At 38.1% G+C, this 21700-nt stretch overlaps 1 protein-coding gene across 1 annotated transcript in view; it reads right to left on the reverse strand.

Moving 5' to 3' along the window:
* The window catches only part of LOC145942603 (uncharacterized), a 207515-nt gene that overhangs the window by 128392 nt on the left and 57423 nt on the right, over positions 1–21700 (reverse strand). Inside the window, exon 2 of the mRNA XM_083049491.1 lies at positions 5807–5881. Coding sequence (XP_082905617.1) covers positions 5807–5881 — 75 coding nt within the window. The remainder of the gene's footprint in view (positions 1–5806; positions 5882–21700) is intronic.

Raw genomic sequence — 21700 nt, forward strand, 5'->3', positions numbered from 1 at the left:
TAAAATTTTGGAAAATCTTGAAAAATTCAAGAAAACAGCATTTATTATGAAAAATCCTTTCTTACAGATATTATTCTTCTTTAGGAGGGAATCAGTGAATATTGATCCTGAAAAATTTCGAATACTTTTTCATAATTTACGACAGGATATGTACGATATATCGCGTCAGTATAAAACAAAGCATTACGTGTAACCAGTTTGTCACGATTAAACAAATCCGGTGTGTAGAATCGAGAACCGAGCATGTAACGTTCCGCGAGGGGCTCACGAAGTGCTTAAAGGTTAACGAGGTAGCGTATCCACTTTATTTTTCCACTTCCTTTTACACGTATCCGTTGTATTACCGGCGGCCATTGCACGACCGGCCGGACCTCGTGTATACCTAGGCGAGTCGACGTGCCTCGAAATCAAACACTGGAAAAACACGTCAGCAAACTTTCGATAATCGCTTTTACGCGTCGATCGATTGTGATTCGCGTCCCGGCCTCAAGTGCGGTGTAGCGGTTCTCTCAACTTCTTTTTCGCATCGGCTTATGAGAGGACCGGTCAACAAGAAATGTCGGTCGACGACGACGACGACAACGATCGAATGTCGGAAACGATCCGACCGATATCTTTGTGGGTTACGCTTTCGCGCCGATCGATAACTATAGGTAACGAGAAATCGCCACCCTTGACACGACGACGACAGCGATTGGTTCTTATCATGCTCTTTATTCCGGATTAAGGCATGTATCGAAAATTAAAATCGCGCGCTGACATTCACGTCGATCCGAGAAAAAGTAAAAAATTAACGCGCAGTGAAAATGCGCATCGCACGAAAAATGCAAACGTCGCGACTACGAAAAAATAGATCGCGCCGGCTCACGCAACGCTTCAATTGCTTGAATAATGTAGCTATTAAAATTAGTGTGTTTTTAAAGCAGAGAACTTTAACGCAGAAGGATAGAAAGAGAAGAGAGAGAGAGAGACGAGGCGCTAATCCTTCCCTCTGTTTTTCGAAGCGAATATAATCGTCGCTGTGTGCATTCAGCCAACCAAACTGTCGAGCACGCGCGCAGTCGGATCTGCTTTTACCGCCGCGGCGCAACCAAGAAATAATTAAATGCGATTTACTTTGGCCTCTATATAAACGCGCCTTTGCGTGGCGATCAATTTTTCAAGAGATGTTCTAGCCCGCAGCCCCGTCTATTTCATCATTCGGGCTCTATTCATCGGGCGCTGTTATAATATCGTTGCACGCCACTGCAACTTTTCGTGTCCTATGAAATCCCAAGTTTAAGAAATTCGACCTGTTGTTAAATTTGAGCAATTCTCCTTTGATAAAAATGTCCCGTTGCAACAAAAGTTTGTGGGTTAAAAACGATTGAAAATAACTGTCTTTATCGCGATGTAAGCTTCTAGGTTGCAGCTATTTAAATAATATCAATTTCAGTTTCTACTTTAAACCGCTGTTGATCAACGTATAAACGCAACGCTCAAATCGAAATGATTAAAATCTCTACTATTTTCTGACATTAAATCACCGAGTCTTCCTCTTTTGCAAAAGAGAAGAATTTTAATTAGCTTCAATAATTAGCGAATAACAGAGAAAATTATTGAAACTTAAATTATATAAATAAGAGCATCGCGCTCAAACGACCAGTTTGATTATTAAAATATATGTATAATCAAATATACACGAAATCTCCTTTAAGAAAAAAATAGATTTAAAATTGGTTAAAAGAATTTATATCAGAATCGGCAGTTTTAGAACACTTTATATATTAACAAGTTCTGTCGATGCACTGAACGTCTTACTCCTTCCCAATGACGTCGCCTTAAACGAGCGTCGCGTTTCTCGCCCGAGAGAGAACTCGGTCAGTGGCTGGTTGCAATCGGATGTCAATGGCGATTTTTGCGGCAGTGATATACGGGATGACCTCGATATTCCGGACTGCGCCCGGCTGGAAAAACAGGCTTTTCACGTAATGGGGAACCCGAGGAGTTCAATTAAATACCGATCGGAGAGCGCCGTGCTCCAAAGTCGACATAACAAGGGTCAAGGAGCAAGGATACGACAGAAAAGCCGGAAGAAATATATAACGTGGGACACACGCTATCGGAAAATGCCATAACCGAAGGAAATGAGTGTAGAATTTCAGACGAAAATCGATAATCTGACTCGAGTAGATTTATCACCGCGTAAAACGACAGCCTAAAATAAACGTTATTAGCATCGACTCATACGTCATCTAAAAGACAATCGCGATACGTCACATTATCGCGAATGGAGTAATCAGATTTCAGGGAATTCTTCGTATATATATAACTTTTTTTTACAATTATATAATTCTACACAACTAAATGATTAGAATTATTGTTTTTTACATTAAATATTGATCAAATATGATTCAATATGCACATTTTCTGGTCAATTAATTGCAGAGAGTGCGCAGAATACTCCTAGGCAGGTGTATCTATATATACCTGGGGAGTATATATTAAAATGTATATTTAATTTAATTTTCGAGCGTTTAGCGCTCGACCGTTCGCTTCTCAGCACTCGAGCCAATTTTAAATCCGGCTCTTCAAATGCACCGCTGCGCGTTTAACGCGGTCGTGCACCTCGTGGGGCGAGTTTTACTATATCCGCGCAATGCCGGCTACTGACGTGCAGTGGAAGTGCAGGTGACACGTGTACGGCCGGCGATGGTGGTGGCAGCGGCGGTGGCTAGCCACCACGATGCGGAGTGTGAATATGTGTGTATGTGTGTATGTTTGCGCGTGTATGTGTATGCGTTCGCGCGCACAATCGGACACCTGTGCGGTCGCACAGAAAATGACCGTAATTCGAGTCATTATTCTAGAACTAAAAAAGGAACCTCTATCTCTCTGTTTCTCTTTCTCTTTCTCGCCGACCGAGAGACGGTCCCGACACTTCCGGTTGCGGCGAGCTTTCCGCTCCGCTGCCTGATCGCGCGCACGGACGGGACGGAATGAATTGGAGATCGATGCTTTTTCACGAGGGCTTTCCGGGGGATTAGGTGGTTTCTGCTGACTGGGACTCGAGATCCTCGGGCGATAACGAAGGATCGAATGTATTTAGGTCGACGGGGTAACGCGGCTTGCTTTCAAGATGAATGGCCCGAGGTGAAACTAATAAGAAAGTTTATCATAGTTTTATCTTCGCGAAAGATATAATCAAGAAAAATATTTTTACGATATAGTTTCGCGAGAAAGATGGTATAACATTAATTTTTATTCCGTAAAGCAACAACGTGTCTGTTGATTTTTAGAGGACAATTTTCATCGTATTTACACATCAGTGAAATTATATCTATTTCGTATTTCATAAAATTATATCTAACCAAATTATAAAATTAACTTTTGCAATTATGTGAGTTAGATAATTTTGAAATATCTTTGGGACGATATTATATGAGAGATATATTATGTTGCGTAATATTTTATATCATTATTATTAGAAATAGTTTGATGTATATCCAACAAGGATAATAATTGAAATTATTATAATTATGAACATTAAATTGAATAAAATTGAACAATGTATAAATTACATCTCACGATATATTATATGCATGCCTAATAGAACGAAGGAATTTAATACAACGGATACTCGTAATATTTCGTAAAAAGAAATTTCCACTTTTCGATCTTCTTAACAAAACGATATCTCCTTCCTTAATCCAACATCGTATCGTCTTTTTCGAAGAGTTTCCAATATTCCTCGCTAATCTCGCGTGATTTTTTATCCGCGCTTAAAGATTGGCTTCGCAAAGGGTTAATCGCCACTATTAACCGTAACCATAAGCTCCGGGCTTAACCCCCGACCTGTCTCCGAACGTTGCTTCTCTTTAATGTCTCGGAAGTCTTGCCAAGACTCGGATAACGAAGGAGCGCGGTTAAGCGGCGAAAAAGCAGCTTAACCTCCTCGCTTCTCGGTCATTTATTTCTTGATGACGCCTCGCCGCGCGATCGAACGATAACTTTCGTCACCCAGGACGACGATAAGAAGTGACGCTAAACAAAAGCGAAAACGAGATAACGAAATGTTCAGTTCAGACGACGAAAAGTTCCAAAAGGGCTGTCGTCGTCGCTTTTGTCGACATCGCTTTCGCCGTCATCATTATTGCATTGTTGTACGGACAAAGTTTCATTTCACGAAATAGACTAAATAAAAAACGAATCTTTGTATATCCTTGCTCTTATATATTTCTGCTTTCGCAACGAGTCGTGTCCGCCAAGCGACTCTTTATAAAAAATTCAACGTACCTTGGTAAAACTCGCAATGTTCATACGGAAGTAAAAAAGAAAATAGAAAAAAAAAAAAAAAAATTTGCGCAAGCGAGGCAGAGATGTAACGATTCGAGATAGCCGTGGCGCATTTCGTGTGATCGATACTGTAAGGACCAAAAAGTATCAAGAGAGTTGAGGAAACTCGGCAAGAGGCGCGATAAATCTGTTTCCACGAGATCATCGAAATTCTGCGGACGTAGGGCGCAAGGGAAACACGCACAGAAAGAGAAAGAGAGAAAGACAGAGAGGTAGGGAGAGAAAGATAAAGACAGAGAGAAGCTGAGAGGAATCGAAAGCAGATGGGGATTGACTGACTCGTGAGTCTTCGGGGCTTTGGCGCAAAGGACGCCGGTCGGACCTTTCGACGAGACTGGCGCAAAGGGTCTTACGCACGCACGCACCAACATCGAGAGTCACGCGCACACAAACACAAACACCCGGCGCGCACACAGACACGTGTATATACGAATAGGAGCGACGGACAAGCCGTGTTAGAGAACGGTAGCTATTGTTACGGGTATTATTTGCCGCTAATCAGAACGGGCGGTCGACTCGGGTGCGTCCGTGTATTAAGGTCTACGAGCGTGTGTTTCGTGCAACGCGTGGATACGCGACGGTGTGTGCGTGCGCAGGGGAAGAGAGAGAGGCGAGGGATGGAGGGCGAGGCGCCCTCCTCGTTCAACGCACCACCACCGCGAATGAGACACACCACCAGCCTGATTGCAGACCCCGCTGCCGTCGTCGTCGGCACACCACGCCCTGACCCACGAGATTTTCAAGATACCCGGCACACGACCCACAAGCCCCGCACTTTATGCGGGGTCAACCAACTCGACCCCTCGCCGTTACGAGCGCGATATCGATACAACGGCATAATGGGTGCGGCGGCGCGCCGAAACTTTCTTAACGCCGACGAACGGTGATGGTATTTAAATATGGATAAGAAGGCGAGAGAATGGGGGGAAGCGTTTATTATAATCTCGAGGCGAAGCCTTTTTTTAAACAAATGCCCATATGTAAATATAATGTGTTTCAATAATACATTCCCTGAAATAAACGATAGCGAAAGCTAAGCAACAAAAGAATGGTCGGCGCTTTGAAAAATTTTTTCCTTTATAAAAATGTGCATGTAGATAAGAGAAATTTGCATTTAATTTCGAATGAACTTTACTTTGACAGAAACGTAATTTCAGGCTCAATTACCGAGATGTTTAACTTTGAAAAGAAATATTATGTCTTGAAAGATTTTTATTGAGATAAAAATTCGACTTTAAGTTAACGAAGCTATGTATAGTCGAGGAAAAAGAGAGATACATTAAACGTATCGAATCAAGTATCGGATGTTAAATATCCGATAAAGATTCACTCAAATAAGAAATATTGTTGGACGCATGATATAGTATCGTACGTAATTTTTTAATTTTATTGCAGAAAATGTATGATGTAATAAAGGAGAGAAAAAGGCAGAAAGAAAATGATGGATAAAGTGTAAAAATAAAAGACTCACCCGTGTCGATGAAAGCGAGAGCTCGGTGCTGCGTTGACGATGCTCCAGCGACTCGTAGTTTTGCCGGTGGCTTTTCTGCAATAACAAAATTCACGATTAGTTCATGGATTGGTCGCCGTGAACCATCGATTCAATACTTAAGCTCCTACGGATGTTTGTTTTCGACAATAATCGCTCGCAACGTATGACTCGCGGTTGAGCTTATAGAACGAGGCTACGGCCGAAAAACCGAAACTCTACATTTCGCCTCCGAAGCCAGAGAGAATTTGTACGTCGGATGCCACATTTCGTGCACATTTGAAAAGTCGATATCGCAAATATTTCATTGATTTAAAAGGAAAACTGCAAGCGCGCGCAGCAAATTTTCTAAAATGTGCATCTATAATTCTTATTATCGATCATTATTTGACAAATCATTTTCATAAATTTTTCGATTATTCGCATACCACAATTATTCTAATATTAATATTACATTACAATATTAATTGTATTTAATATTATAACAATATAATATTATATAATTAATTATATTATTTAATTAATTATATATCTAATATCGATAACATTGACATTAACAAGCAATATAATAATTTTGCAATCTTATAACTTTACGATTACTAAACCATCAGCAATATTTTTATTCCAGCCTTTTTTTATTGAAATAATGTCTTCATTTATTTGTTTGTATTTTTGATAATAATTTTGCGTTAAATGGAAGCTATTAAATAGAAAAAATCTATAATATGTATAATGTATGTATAAGAAGATAGATTAATTTTAATAAATAAAAATTTACCGATTATAAATTAGAAAATAATCATATACTACCTATAGATATATATTGTAAATAATTTTTCTCAAAGTTTACAGAAAATAAAAACTATAAAATATTAATCCAAATAGTTGAATCACAATCTATATGAATACGAATCTGTAATTAATTTCCATCAAAAATTGAAAATTATTTACGACTATGGAAATCGACCTATAAATTAATAATTCTTCCATAATTATAATGCGTTAGTACCAGAGTTATGGAGAATAACAATTTCATGACATTAAAAATATTTATATCATTTTATGAATTTTATAAATTTAATGTTACAATATTTATAATTTTATAAATTTAATGTTACAATATTTATATTTTATGATATTCAGCATAATTAATGCGTTGATTACCCACGCGCAAAACTTGTGAAATGTACCGATTATAGACCTAATTTTCATTGATCGCTTCTCACCTCATTATATATTTTCATATATATGATTATAATTATTTAATAATTTTATTAGGTATATATTTAATATCGTATTATCGGCTAACAATATAAGATATAGCCCGCATATTATTTAATCGCCATCAGTGTATTATTAAGTCGCCAGGAAATATGTGCAAACGTTCAATATATTAACTCTCAATATATGCTCTCTGCTCGTAGACTTTAATAAGTAAACATCACGTAAAATGCATTGCGACATTTTCGAGGGAGCAATGTTTCGAGCTTCGTGACACATCGCGTCCGACAACACGACGGATTTTAAAAAGTGACTGCAAATCCATATAATATATTTATATATTAGCGGAATAGGATGTATGCGCCCCGAAATATATCGAATATTTGTCCCGATGGCGCACTAAAATCTCAAAAACCAAGAGACTAGATTATGGCTTTTTGCGGTGCATCGTGCATTGCATTCATTTTTTATTAAATAAATTAAATGTATATACATCATCGAAAGCGCTAATCCAAATGGAAAATTTTATTATCGTACCAAAAAAGATCATGCGTATTAAAGTTTATATGTTTAATTCTGTTATATCGAGTTACTGCTTCTCAGTATGCGAAACAAGTATTCTCGATATATATATATATATATATATATATATATATATATATATATATATATTTGCCTTTCGCGAATCCGGATACTCGCAATTAAATAAATCCACGATTGCCAGATTTCTTTTATTCCATAAAACGTCGTATAGCGATACGTCGACGCGTAAGGCGTCGCTCGAGGAGAATTATTCTGAACACCACGCGAACGATATCGAGGAGACGATGGAATTTCCGGCAACCGAAATTCTTGCGCCAGCCAGAGGAATTTTCGGGCTAAAGAAATCGGGAAGTCAGCACACGCGGCAGCGGCGGTATAGAGTATAGAGCAACGGACGGAGTGATCCGCGCATTCCGTCAAATCGACGGAAGTCGTTTCCGAGCTGTTAGCAAGAGTTTCGGAATAGTTTGGCGAAGAAACCGGCAAAACTGACACCACTCGCGAACGGTATTTGCGAGTGCTGGGATCCGCGCTGCGGCCGACCGCGACTTCCCCTCCGAACGGACGCCGGAAGTGACGTATCTCCGAGAGAGAGGCGTGCAAGTACATACACGGCGGGATTAATTCGACAGTTGCCGACGTTGTGGACGTCGAGAATGTTCTCTCTCTCGGATTCTATCCCAAGTATTCCGAGTATAGAGCGCGATCCCGCCGCAAACTGACCGCTAACTGGCGATTTTTGAGGAATCCGAAGGTGACTGACACGCCGCCGCGCCGCTTCGGCACCGATCGCTCAATATCGATTTCTCCATGAATTCGGGAGAGAACTCTGTTCTGACCGACGAATCGGAACATCGGGAGATAATCCGCTTCCACATACAGGTATATACACACACACACATACGTGTATGTACCTTCTGTACGAAAATCGATGCGACTATCCTGTGGCACGACGCGTTCACGCGCTAATACCAAAGGCGACTTAACTCGCTACTAATGCTGTTGACTATCGAAACGGTAAGATATTAAGGCTTTTTAACTGCTAAATTCTAGCAATGTATTGTACATTTTAAAATCCTGGTTTTTTTGTTGCTCGCGTAAATGGCAATTCAAGTATATTCTTAAACTGCATAAAATCATTAAGAATTAATTTAAATTTTTTTCGTTACATCTTAATATAAAGGAATATGTACATAAATATACAGCGAGAAATTTTCTTGTTCGTTCTACTTCAAACGCAACTTTTTCTCATGAAACATACGAGCGAAACCTTTAATTTGCGCAAACATGAAAGGAATTGGATTTATTTCTCTCATTTTCGTTTCAAAGATACACGCATGGCATCGTAGTCTGTAAAATTTTTCGAAATTGCGAACAGATTTTTGCATGCACCCTGCACGCGTCTAGTCGGACGAAACTTTATGATGCATGTCTGGTCTTAATTAAGCTCATACATCTTCCTGGATGCGCCGTCTCTCGAAAAATACTGCTAAAGTTCCTTCTAATGCAAGTCTATCATATATTTCAAGTTAGCTTTCTTTAACCTGCGTTTTCTTTCCTCAAGTCTTCGACGTACTGGATGATCCAAAATGGTTCCGCGGAACGTGAACCCAAGAATTTTCATATCGCACACGTACAACTTCAAATAGATTGACATATTACCGTCGGTTATATATATAATACGTATTTCCTCTTTTTCAATTCCGACCGCGATATCGTCGAGAACCGCATAAAATGATAGGGGGCACGTGAAAACGGGGAATAGCGAATAACAGAGCGCGAAGAAAACGCGCTCGAGACTTGCGGAGAAAGCGCCGTTCCCGTTGTAATTCGAGCGCGAAACTACAGGGGAAACTTCCTCCCCGAGACATGTATCTCGGTCTCTGAGATAACGTATAGTCGCGTCGTTTGTCACAGAATCTCGCTACGCAACGCCCCCGTTTTCTTGCGACCAACATCTTCTCCCGTAAGCCCGTACGTTTCCGGTTACCGCACGAAGACCGACTCCATCGCGGATCATTAAAGAATTTCCAACCGCGGCCTTATGGCGCACATATTTTTTAACGTACAATTTAACTTCAGTTGATAAACTCGGTGCAAACGTGTTCCATACCTTTCTTATGCGTTGCGATATTTCTCATAATTCTAAGAGAATTCTCTTTGTTTTATAGTCTTAAATAGAAGAGTAAAATTTATATAATAATTATTGCTAGATATATTACTTTCTTGACGACACTTTTCTTTCCACAGAAATGTAAATCTTCATATTGCACATAAAATTATATAAAAAAATTACAAATAGTTATTCATTAAAAATTCAAGTGTCTCAATATTAATTGAAAAATTGTATCTTTTCCTAATATTACAATAAATTTTAAACAAGTGAATATATATATAATTCATCATATTGAAAAAGATATGTGCTATATTTTGAAATCGTGCTGGGGGGGGAAAAAAAAAAAAACCTAGTACGGCATTAACATTGACATTTTCGTCTTAACGTGTCAGTGGAAAAATTTCAAATCAAGTCTGTAAGCATAAGGAATGGCAAAAGTACGTGAATTCATATACCATATATGAAACTGCAAAATAAACGAAAAACAACGTCGACGTGAACGACTCAAAAATTCCAGCAGACATGAGGCGAGCTCGTAGGCGCCGCGTATCTGCTTATAATTCGAGTGTAAAATCGCAAAATAACGCGACGAGAAATTCCGATGCCGACAGCTCGGGAATTCGCAGGCGGGAAACTAAGTTTCCATAGGCTGTATATTTCACGTCAGTGGGAGGCGCGGAACCGCAAAATAATAGGAGTGCCGCCCCTTTTCCCAGACGCGCGCGTCTTCTCGATTCGACCCCCGTGAGTCTCTTTCTTTCTCGCGTTCATCGCACTCTTAGTCTGCTCGAAGAAAAATATTGGCGCGCTCAAGACTCCGCGAAAAGCAAGAGAGAGAAAGAGAGAGAGAGAGAGAGAGAGAGAGAGAGAGAATCTGCCGAGTTACCGGAAGTAACGCGCGAAGACGAACGAGCGTCGTCCGAATTCCGCGCGCCGTAAATCCGCGACGGCGGCTGATCCGTTTCCCCTAGTAAGGGAAGAAGATCGTCGGGGATCGGCTGGTTGGGAGGTAAACAGACGTATACACAAAGGAGGGAGAGCGAGGAGGAGAGAAACAGAAGGAAGGAGAGACTTCCACGGAAATTCCGTAAGTCGTGCGTTCTCGTGCTGTAAATCGAGCCCGAAACCAGGCAGCAACAACGGACCGTCGAGAGATATCCAACCCCTCGGTGCTCTCGCGTGTATCTCGATACGCGTTACCTCTTTCCGGGAGGGGGGTGTAGAGAAGAGAGCCCGCAGAGCTCGAGACGGGTCGAGGCCGGGAGACGATTGCTTTGCACTTCTGTGCACGCCCCCGGGGCAATCGTAAGTTGAGATACCTAGTAGTAGTAGGGTATCCACCTCCCGACCGTCGCACCCCTTTGGCGTCCCACACTTCCCGTCTTCCATCTACCCTCGGTCGCTCGAGCTCGAGCTCTCGGCTCGGTACGTACTTCTCTCCTCTCTTCGGTGGCGACGCCGAAGTCTCGAGCCCCGAATGCAACCGGCACCCGCGAGAAGGAAGAGGAAGCGGAGAAGGTAAAGGAGGTCGGGAGCGCCGCGGGGACGGGAGAGGCGAGAGATCGATCGCTCGAACGTGCTTTCGGCATCGTCGAATATTACCTACCACCTATATTCCCAGCCACATAGCCGGTGTATGTACGTACGTAATACTCTCCGGAAAAGGGGGATGGGGGTGAGGTACGTATGAGTAGGTAAACGGGTGTACGCGGTGTCCTGTATCTATATCTACCTACCCTATACCTACCGCGCACGAGCAAGCCTTCAAACCTAGATGATAGAGAGTCGTGACTAAGAAGAATGACGGCTGTTACAAAGTCGAGACATCGATGGTTATTGAGTTAGGGACGATCGAAAGTCGACGAGAGTTTTGATGAATTAAAGCGTCGCGCAAGAGTATAAATGGATAACGAAATCTCCCTTTCATCCGTTTTTCCCGGGGCGGAGGGTGAATAGGGAGAAAGGGCTTGCAACGGAAGTTTAATTTAAGCTTTAATTGCGAAGGAAAAAAGTCAGTTCTGCTGCAATTAATAAAAACTTGTGATAAATCGATAATGACCGAGAGGGTAAGGTCAACTTTATAATTCATCGAGAAACCGACAAGTTCAGTTCACGCTCGCGTGTTAGCTCCAAGACACCCTGTACACGCGATCGTATGCGCGCCAAGCGCGTATGTTATGTGATATAATACGCGGTGTATGTCCGCGGGATGTGTATGTATATGTCTGTGCATGTGTGTGTGTATAACGGATAGGTAATATATACATAACGCACAGACCGCGACCAAGGACCCGCCGCGAGCACGGAGAAGATGAGGTACGGAGGTATTGTTGAGCGACAATGGCTGTGATTCGTGGGCCATCTGTCTGCCCGTGGTTCGAAAATTGCGCGGAAAATCGAAAGCGCTGCCGCGCCACGAACGAGGGGATGAATGTGAGGCAGGAAGGGTTGTATCTGGTGTATTACGGTTCTCCGGTATTATTGCGGGATATCGAGAGCTCGTGAAGTGGCTGAAGAATTTTCGTTCGGGATATCGATAGATGCGATACCACAAGAGAGAGAGCGAGAGCGAGAGAGAAATGGGGGAGGAGGAGAGAAGAAAAATCCGCGCCTCGAGAAATTGGATACCCGCGATATTTCGCGAGTCGAAAATGTGGTAACTTGTGTTTTACATTTAATAAAACGAAACGAGGGCGACGTCGTGCTACCGCAATCCATACTATCGAGCCTTTACCTGCGACTCTTTTTTATCGAGTTTATAATCCGAACGCTTCGATACGTATAATTCTTCCGGAATTGTGTCCCAAAAAGTTTAAACTATTTGAGATTCTATGAACGGAAATGATATTGTGATTTACATTGTTACAAAATACGTATTTCTCAAAACATGCGTTGTAATATATCGCTGATACTTTAATCCCCTTTTATTCTCTCTTCCGGTGTATTTTTCACTTGCTAAAAAAATCGCAGATTGACAAGAATTAGAAAGAAACGTCGACGTTGTGACAAACGTCCGAGAGAGATATAAGATTTATGAAAATAATGACCTACAATGGCGAGAAAGAAGAGAATATTTGCATGAATTCGAATGTAATACTTCTTCGAGCTCTCGTAGGTAATATCTCCAGCTGAGTCTGGCAAGAATTTCTGTTCGCGTTGGAAAGAGTCCGCAGTGAAACACGTGTTACACAAGCAGTCCGTGCAGGGAAACGGTGCACCAGTGCCACGCGAGTAAATTATAGATAAGGCGAGAAGGCAGGCACTTCATTTTCGTGCGGATTATTCGTAAGGTTGGTTTGCGCCAGCCAGTGGTTTTTTGTTCGCGGGATAACTCGCTCGCGTTTTCGGAAAAACGATTTCAAAGCGTAAGTACGCATGCATGTTGTCAGCGTTTGTCACTTTTTTTAATTTTTTTTTCTTGCAATCCCGTTAAGCCGGGAGTGTTGCTACAATAATTGACTTTTTCAACTTATCCGGATTCTTACTCCCCCTTCTGTGCTCTTGCAATCACCTTCCTTCATCCCGGCTTTCTTCTCCTTTCTATTGCTTCTTTTCCTCGTCCCTTCTCTCCCCGGATGACTCTCCTCACTCTATTCAACGGAACTTTATTTCCCCTGCGCGCCCCGACCAGCGGATCTCTGGCGCCGCATTTTTAAAGTAAATAAAACTTTCCGACGACTCTCTCTCTCTCTGTGTCTCTCCTCTCCCCCGCCTAACCAATCCCTTCCATTCGAATGCGAGTGAGTACCGATGACACGGCCATCACTCCCGTGAATATACCATACCCCAAGTGTGACGAGAGAGATGCTGAAAAACGTATTTAAACTCGAGTGGAGAGCTATACACGTCACGACGATTAGGTCATGTCGAACTTTCTGCTATCGATCCAAAGATCTTCAGCATGCAATTCGGGATAACGAGATAAAAAATTGTATTTTATATATATATTTATATTTAAAAAATATTTTGATTTAATATTTAATAATCTGCAAACTGAAAACAACTTAGAAAGAAGAGAATTATCACAGTTGAAAAATTTCTGTTAATTTAACAGTTATCACTTGTCCCAAACGGTCCACAGAAATTTTTGTGTTAATTTAACATAATACGGATATGTTAAATGATGACACGAATACTGTGTTAATATTTTAACACAAAATAAATGCAAACTCCAACTACTTTGAAATAAATTTGATGTAAAATTAACATAATTTTAATGTAAAAATTAACTTAAAAAAATGGTTAATTTTACCCGTGTGGAAAATAAAAATCATCAGTATCCTACAACTGTCTAGTTATATTAGCTAATAATCTGATAGAATTGTAATGCTTGTGGTTAATTATTAATATATTGATATTATATTTTTTTACTTTATCTTTGCAATCGCTGAAAAATCTCGGTACCTTCGAAGATTCGATCCTGGAATCTTCACATTATGATCTGTGCGCGTTATTCACTGCGCCAAATTCGAATTGATACATTCAGTAAATTTGTTACTTATATAAAAAGTTTAAATAGTATACAAAATGATTTTCATTTTTAATTAAAGTTTTTTGCTAGACAAGTATGAGGTGATAATTAGATAAGTTTTAAATAACGCCATCTATAACTCAGAATAACTAGATAATATATAGGTAGAAATTGGATATGTATTATGAGAAACATGATTTTTTTTTACTTAAAATTGACTAGTATTTAGCTAGTAGCTATCTAATAACTATATAATTTTTGTAGTTGAATATGATATCATGGTTAACTTCAAATAACTATGTAATCATTGACTAAGCATTTAAAGTATGACATACATCGAAAAATCTAGCAAGTGATAATAATATTACTAACTAGATATTCAATATAGTTTAGAATAGCTAGCCACAAGCATTTGCCTCAGTTTCATGAGACAATTTTCCACACGGGTACATTTTATCATCCCCACTTATATTATAAATTATAAAGTAAAATTAACATTTTTTTTCTGCAAATTTTAACAAATAAATCTTGTTACTAATAATACGGAACATATTTATTGTATAATATTAAAAATAGATGCACAGTGTGTTATTTTTACATTTTTTTTCAGTTGTTCTGATAATTTAACAATTGAGTTTAATTAACAGAACAGCAATATGTTAAATTAACACATGAATGTGTTAAATATTTAACACAAAAATTTTAACGGGCATTTTTTTTTAACAAGGAAACAAATTTTTCAACTGTAATATTATATATTAAGAGAATATTAATAAAGAATGCGCAATGTGAGTTGGAATTGAAAGCGTTTCAAAGCTTCGAAATTTACAAACAAAAATTTACGAAGCACGAGAGAGAAAACGATTCGCGTCACGATATATTCTACGAGAAATTGCAGAGTACACATCAAGTAATACTCTTATAAGCCACGAATCTCCGATTGTTTTAACGACCTCACCGCGTGTCCCGCGACGATGACACGCTCTATTCGCCAAATGTGATGAAAAATGAACAAACGGCGCGGCGCGAATCGTAGCTACGATTCCATATCGAGTACCGAAGGATCATTCGGGTATTAAGGCTGATCCGTATTCGTCGACACGGCGCGCTTATTCGCCGCTCTCGTAATACTCCATAGTTACACACATATATAAGCCTCATCCGTCCTCAAACTGGGAAAGCGGCGCTCTGAAGGGCCTCTAAAGGGTGAGTGTCGATTTAAGCGCGCCCTACATTCGCCTGTGCTTGTGCATGTGCGTGCACGTTGGCTCGTTACCAGCTAAGGAATTCGATACGCTATGGGACACGTCTTCTCTCGATTAATACCAGGTCAAATTTTCCAAGGGGGAAAATGTGATATCGCATTTGTTTAAGAATATAGGCGAGAAATTTCGAGACAAAAAAAAGTTGGCATATTTTAATTATAATTATAATAGCATCTTCTAAATTATTTAAAATATTTTAAATTTTCAAGAATACATTCTCCTCTTATTATTATACTAAAAAGTGATAAACAAAAAATCGATGAAACATAATCTATCACTGGTCATTCTCACGACGGTATGATACCTGTCTTGCCGCGTTTCTCCAAAGTTTATTCTACACACAATGTCGTCGTGTCAAAGTTTTTCTTCAAACTCAACGCGGTCCGTCAAAAGAGCCGTGCGTTGCAAAAGCTTTTTTCCGGAGACGTGCACATTTTCGAAATTTTCTCCATTCATGACTATTTAAATCCTCTCGTCCTCGCGATGTTCTCTCTCTCTCGTTGCGACAGTAACAACAATCGTCCCATGCCCGTCGTAAATCCCTCGCCAAGTAACTTTAAACACGCGCGCCGCAGCTGGGAGTGTAAACCTCGTCCCGTGTCAAATCACGAAACGCCACTCTCCGCGTGCCGGCCGTAAAGCGTGGATTTAATTTAAACGGCAGAGGATGTGTGCGCACACAGTCCTGTCCCATGATAAACTATGGAGTAGAGAGAATTTCACGAAGGTCTTGCGCATTTAAATGGATCGTCCAAATGACCGTGATAATCACCCTTCGAAGAGCGTTGCGCCGTTACTCGAGAATTATTGTCCAACTCTATTAAAGTTCAAATTAAATTCGGTTAATTAACGCGAGATTTTCTTAACACCCTTGGAAACACCCGGCTTATATCTTTGTTTCGAGAGAGGGAGAGAGAGAGTCAAGTGTTTCTCTTCTCAAGCTATTTCTCTGAAAATTTTCCTTTCCTGAAATTTTGACGGCCGTGAAATTATTCGAGACCTTTAAGAACTCCGCGCAGTATTTTGCGTAATAAATTAAGGCGCGGTAATCTAGGAGAGTTAACTCGCGAAGATGCCGAGGGGGTTGTTTTCAAAGTCCATCAAACGCGTTACGGCGACGGTGCATAGCCGCGCCGGCATTACGACGCCTACGAACGCGGTAAACAAGGTAATTAAGACTCGCCGGGGGAAAGAAAAGGATGATTATGGAGCAAGCAATAAGAATATAATAGCGCGAACTCGATAACCGCGGCGATACGAAGCGGCGTAATAACGTTGCATGATTAACGTCCTAAAATTGCAGCGAGACGGAGGGAAGGGAGAGGTGTTGTTACACACAGCCCCCACTGACTTCAGAACTTTGACCTCGCTTGACTCGCTTTTAGTATAAACTTTATCAGACTGGAGCAATATAACATTATCGCAACATTATACGGAAGGCTCAAAGCAGGATGCTTATTTTCACCTTTATTTAACTCGCATACATAATCTTTTATCATCTCCTGTGCTCTTTCTCTTTTATCTTCAGTACATAAGAATATATTGTATGTTATTATTGAGGAATAAATCGTTGATCAAAATTGTCTATTTTTCTAAAATACGTATTTTCTTAAAACTATTGTTCACTTTCTTTAGAATAATGCCCAAAGCAATGCCTAAAAAATCGAAGTAATGCCTCCAATATATGTATGTATCACACTGTTTTCAGTGATTTATCATTCGAATTATCTCGGTAGTCAAATGTCATATTTATTACGTCATAATTATAATTGATTAATACTAAGTAATAATTCTATTTTTTAAATTTGCATTTTATATAATAAGGCGTAAATTTTGAACATTCTTTTACAATAAAGAATTTGATGTTTCGATATACTAATTATTCTTATATTATTGTAAATAAGAAAGTAAAATTTATAAAAAAATATATGAGAAATGAAAGATATATATTTCACTCTGCTGAAAATAATTTTTTGTCACATTACTAATAAATAATTTTTTTCTAATATATCCACACAAAGAAACAAGATTTATTATTACACGATCGTATTAACTTGCTGCAAATATGTATGTCATCTAATTATAGATTTGTCAGTCAGTTTCTCACTCGATTCCTTCTCGACATCCCCATTCATCTTTCTGTCCATACGATAATCCATCGCATATGTAACTGATCCAATCAGTCGATTCACTTAATATTATTACTCTACGATAATGTCAATGGCAATGTTTAAAGTTCGACGATTGCACGATATTAATCACTATAAAAAAACCCACTCGCAATACTTTTTCGCAACATTTATTTTACGTGTGATAATGTATGTTTCAAGTATACTCGCATAAAATTGAGTAGGAATACTTTTTATTCGGCATTCTCGACGACATTTATCCGTTTAGCACGTTGTTTCACCGTCATTCGCGGCGCAGTTACATTAAAACTCGATGCAATTACAATGTATTTTCGCCCGATACTTTTCTTGGCACTCGCCAAACTCGTATATACACGATTGCTATTCCATAACCAGAGAACGCGCAAAGAGTGTGAAAAAGATTTATACGTCGAGACATTTTTCGAGAAAATTAGCGATTAAACGCGCCGATTAAATATCGAACACTATTATTCGCGAGGGACTTGTATCTACTCAACGATCGTCTCGCGACAACTGCTCTTCGATATTTTGCCCGACGTCCGAAATTGACCAATTCATGACAGTCGCCGACAACAACACGAGCTCGCGTCTGCCCCATCATCAAAATTCTAGAGATCGTTCCCATGTTTTGTTTTGGTGTATATGTATATACGCCTCGCTGCTTACACATATTTTTCGAAAAGAAAAAGATGTTTAAGTATTGCGTTTATGTACTTTCACAGCTTTCGCGGACTAATAATATTTCTTTCTGATATTCTTTCTTATATTTCAACCGCCGAAAGCGAGTTGAGCATAAAATAAAATATCGTAATAATATAATATATAATTACGTATTCATTTTCAACGCAGAAAAAAACGTGGAAAACGCGCCGGTGATTTTCAGATCATCGTGAAAAAATTGTCAACAATATTTCACTTTTGATATATGTATTTATTATTTGTGATGTGCAACTATAATTGTCGATCGATGAGTAATTATTAATTATATATCTAAGTAATTACTCATAGATAAGTAATTACTTAGATATATAATTAATAATTACTCATCGATCGACAATTATAGTTGCACATCACAAATAATAAATACATATATCAAAAGTGAAATATTGTTGACAATTTTTTCACGATGATCTGAAAATCACCGGCGCGTTTTCCACGTTTTTTTCCGCGTTGAAAATGGATACGCGAATATAAATACAAAAGTAAATACATTTCGGAAATATAATATTATATTGCGTATCATGTAAAATTGCCGGCACAGGATTGAACTACTATGAAATATTTTACCGCTAAAATATCAATTGACAAGCAATTGCCTTGTAATGCCACTAGCTTATTAATGCCTAGTTTTTTTAAGTACTGTTAATTTTTTTTAAGTGATTCCCACTTTTTTAAAAGAAGAGAATACCAAGTCAATATATGTTACTGCTTATAATTATAAGTTATGATTTATTTCTGATTTCTACCTTATAGACGTTTGTTTATTTTTCACAGATCATATATTTTGATGAATATTTTCAAAGAATTCTTCAAATATTAGAATAAATAAATGCGATTTATTCTTATCCTTCAAAGAGCAAATTTATATCTTATATATGATTTTATGCTTCGGAACTTAACAAGTATTGCAAGTCCCCTCGCTGTGTTAAGAGAAAAATAATGCGCATATATTTCTTATATAATATACAAGGGGTGTCTCACTCATCAAAAATTTGTACATGTATTGCGAATTATCGGGAATTCCAAGTAATTCCATGTAATACTATGCAATATAAGATAATATAAAGTAATCCCATGTAATGCTAAAGTAATTCCATGTAATTCTAAAGTAATTCAATATGTTTGTTTATAATTTTTTGTTTTACAAATATAGTAAGTAATATATAGAGTATCTTGCAGTTTTTTCCAATTAAATATTCCTCTTTATTTATTAAAATAAACATTATTTAGAAGTTTTGCAAAATGTCAGAATATTATAGGATATGTAATAACATTTTATAAAATTTTATGTATCGTTTCTGATTTCATCGAAAATAATATCAATTCTTTTCAAATAAAATACAATATATTCAAATGTTAGTACTAAAACTTTAATTTAGTAAAGAAAAATGCAATTAAAATGGAGAAAGATATTAAGAGAAATAAATTTATAAGATATTATTATTAATTATGTAATCGATATACATATTATGCAAAAAATTCAAAATTAATATTTTTTATCATACAAATATTTTTTTAGTTGGAACACCCAAATTAAGATATCCCTATATGTATAATATTTAATATATAACAAGACGTTTCCGATTATAAATAAAAATAAATGAAAAAAAATTATTTTAAACTGACTAAAAAATTCAAAAATTTTTAAAAGGCAACTAAAAACATTTTTAATAAAAATTTATTTATAATGTTTATATTAAATTTTTATTTCTTTTATACGAATTTAAACACAAAATACAAACTTTTAATACTGATCTGATCAATTATTAATGATTTTATAAATTATAATATTTTGTTATACATATATTTGTATAGAGTTGTGTTTACATATATATATTTTAGTTAGGTAGCATGTTATATAGGTAGGTCTATATATTAGTTAGCTTATATATTATACAAAAAAAAATAAAAAAATTAAAAAAAAATAAAAAAAAATTAAAAAATTAAAAAATTAAAAAAAAATAAAAAAAAATAAAAAACATAATTATACATTTTTATTACATAGTTAGTCATTATATATTTTCTTTAGTTCTTTGTATTTTTTTCAATTAATTTTTTTTATATAGTCTTCTGTCTCTTCCTCGCGTGATGGAAAAAAAGACGAATAAAACAAACGAGAACGCGTACATGTACACTACTACCGAAGCACTGAGTGCATATGTACGCAGTACATACAAGAATAAACTTTGATTTTACACACACACAAACACATATAAAACTTATTTTATTAAATTTAAAAAATTATTTTTCTGCGATTATTACCCCTATTTATCTGAAATATTAATAAATAATCATAAATTTGACTCTCAAAAAAATTGTAAATCAATGCGAAGTAATACGTAATGCGAAATAATACGACATAATGCGAAATAATGCGAAGTAATGCGTAAGTAATTCCAGAAAAAATGTACATGTATTGCCACAGTGAGACACCCCTTGATAATATACTATCTCTACGACGTATCTTTCACTCTTAAAATAAAAGAGCCACATTAATCGACGAATTATGCTATACGCTGATTGCACAATCGCGACTATAAATATGCGCGCAATAACAGCAATAAAAATTCGTGTTAACAGCACGCAACGAAATGGCAGATAAAATTGAACGATGCACGTTTAAAAACAAAAACCCAAAACGCAAAAAAAAACATGTTATAAAAGCGCATTTGGTCGCTATTGTAAACCGCACATACGCATTTTTGTTAAATTCAAATACGCACATACACACGACGGGCTGTGTGTTGCAATGATTGACTCGCCAATGGCGATCGTCGCGGAAAAGTGCATCAAACCCTAGGGGGAAGGTAATGCACATACATCCCTCTTCCCCTTCGTCTCTCTCTCTCTCTTTTAAGCGCAATATGTTGCATGCGCACGTGACCGCGATAAACAATGATTAAAACTTGAAAGGAATAAAACAACGCCGGACGCATAATAAAAGAAAAAAACACAAAGAGAGCGATAGATGCATCGCCGGGACGCACGCAACATTCGCGTCCTATATGCGCGCGCGTGTAAATTCGCGGGGAATATGTGTATTATTGCGGATCCGACGCGCTGGAGTTTGTTAAATACGGCGTGATTTATGACCGCGCCGGGGATAAAACACGTTCGATGTGACGACGTCGCGGCGCATATAACCTCCGCGATATTACTATTTTAGGCCGCTGCATGTACATACGAGCGCGACGCTACCGGGTTAACTAACAACGCATTTTATGCTCTCTCTCTCTCTCTCTTCTTTCTCTACCACTCTCGTCATATTTATTCTCTCTTTCTCATTTTTTTTTTTCCGGTCTCTTCTGCCGGCACTCGCGCCGCGCAGATGCCACGCACTGTCTGATGGTCTTTATAACGAATAGCCTCGAGAGTGGCGTGAATCAGCTC

This window comes from Prenolepis imparis, unplaced genomic scaffold (assembly GCF_030444845.1).
Source record: "Prenolepis imparis isolate NDT839.2.m4 unplaced genomic scaffold, iyPreImpa1.0 SCAF_1, whole genome shotgun sequence".
In the NCBI taxonomy this organism is placed as follows: Eukaryota; Metazoa; Arthropoda; class Insecta; order Hymenoptera; family Formicidae; genus Prenolepis; species Prenolepis imparis.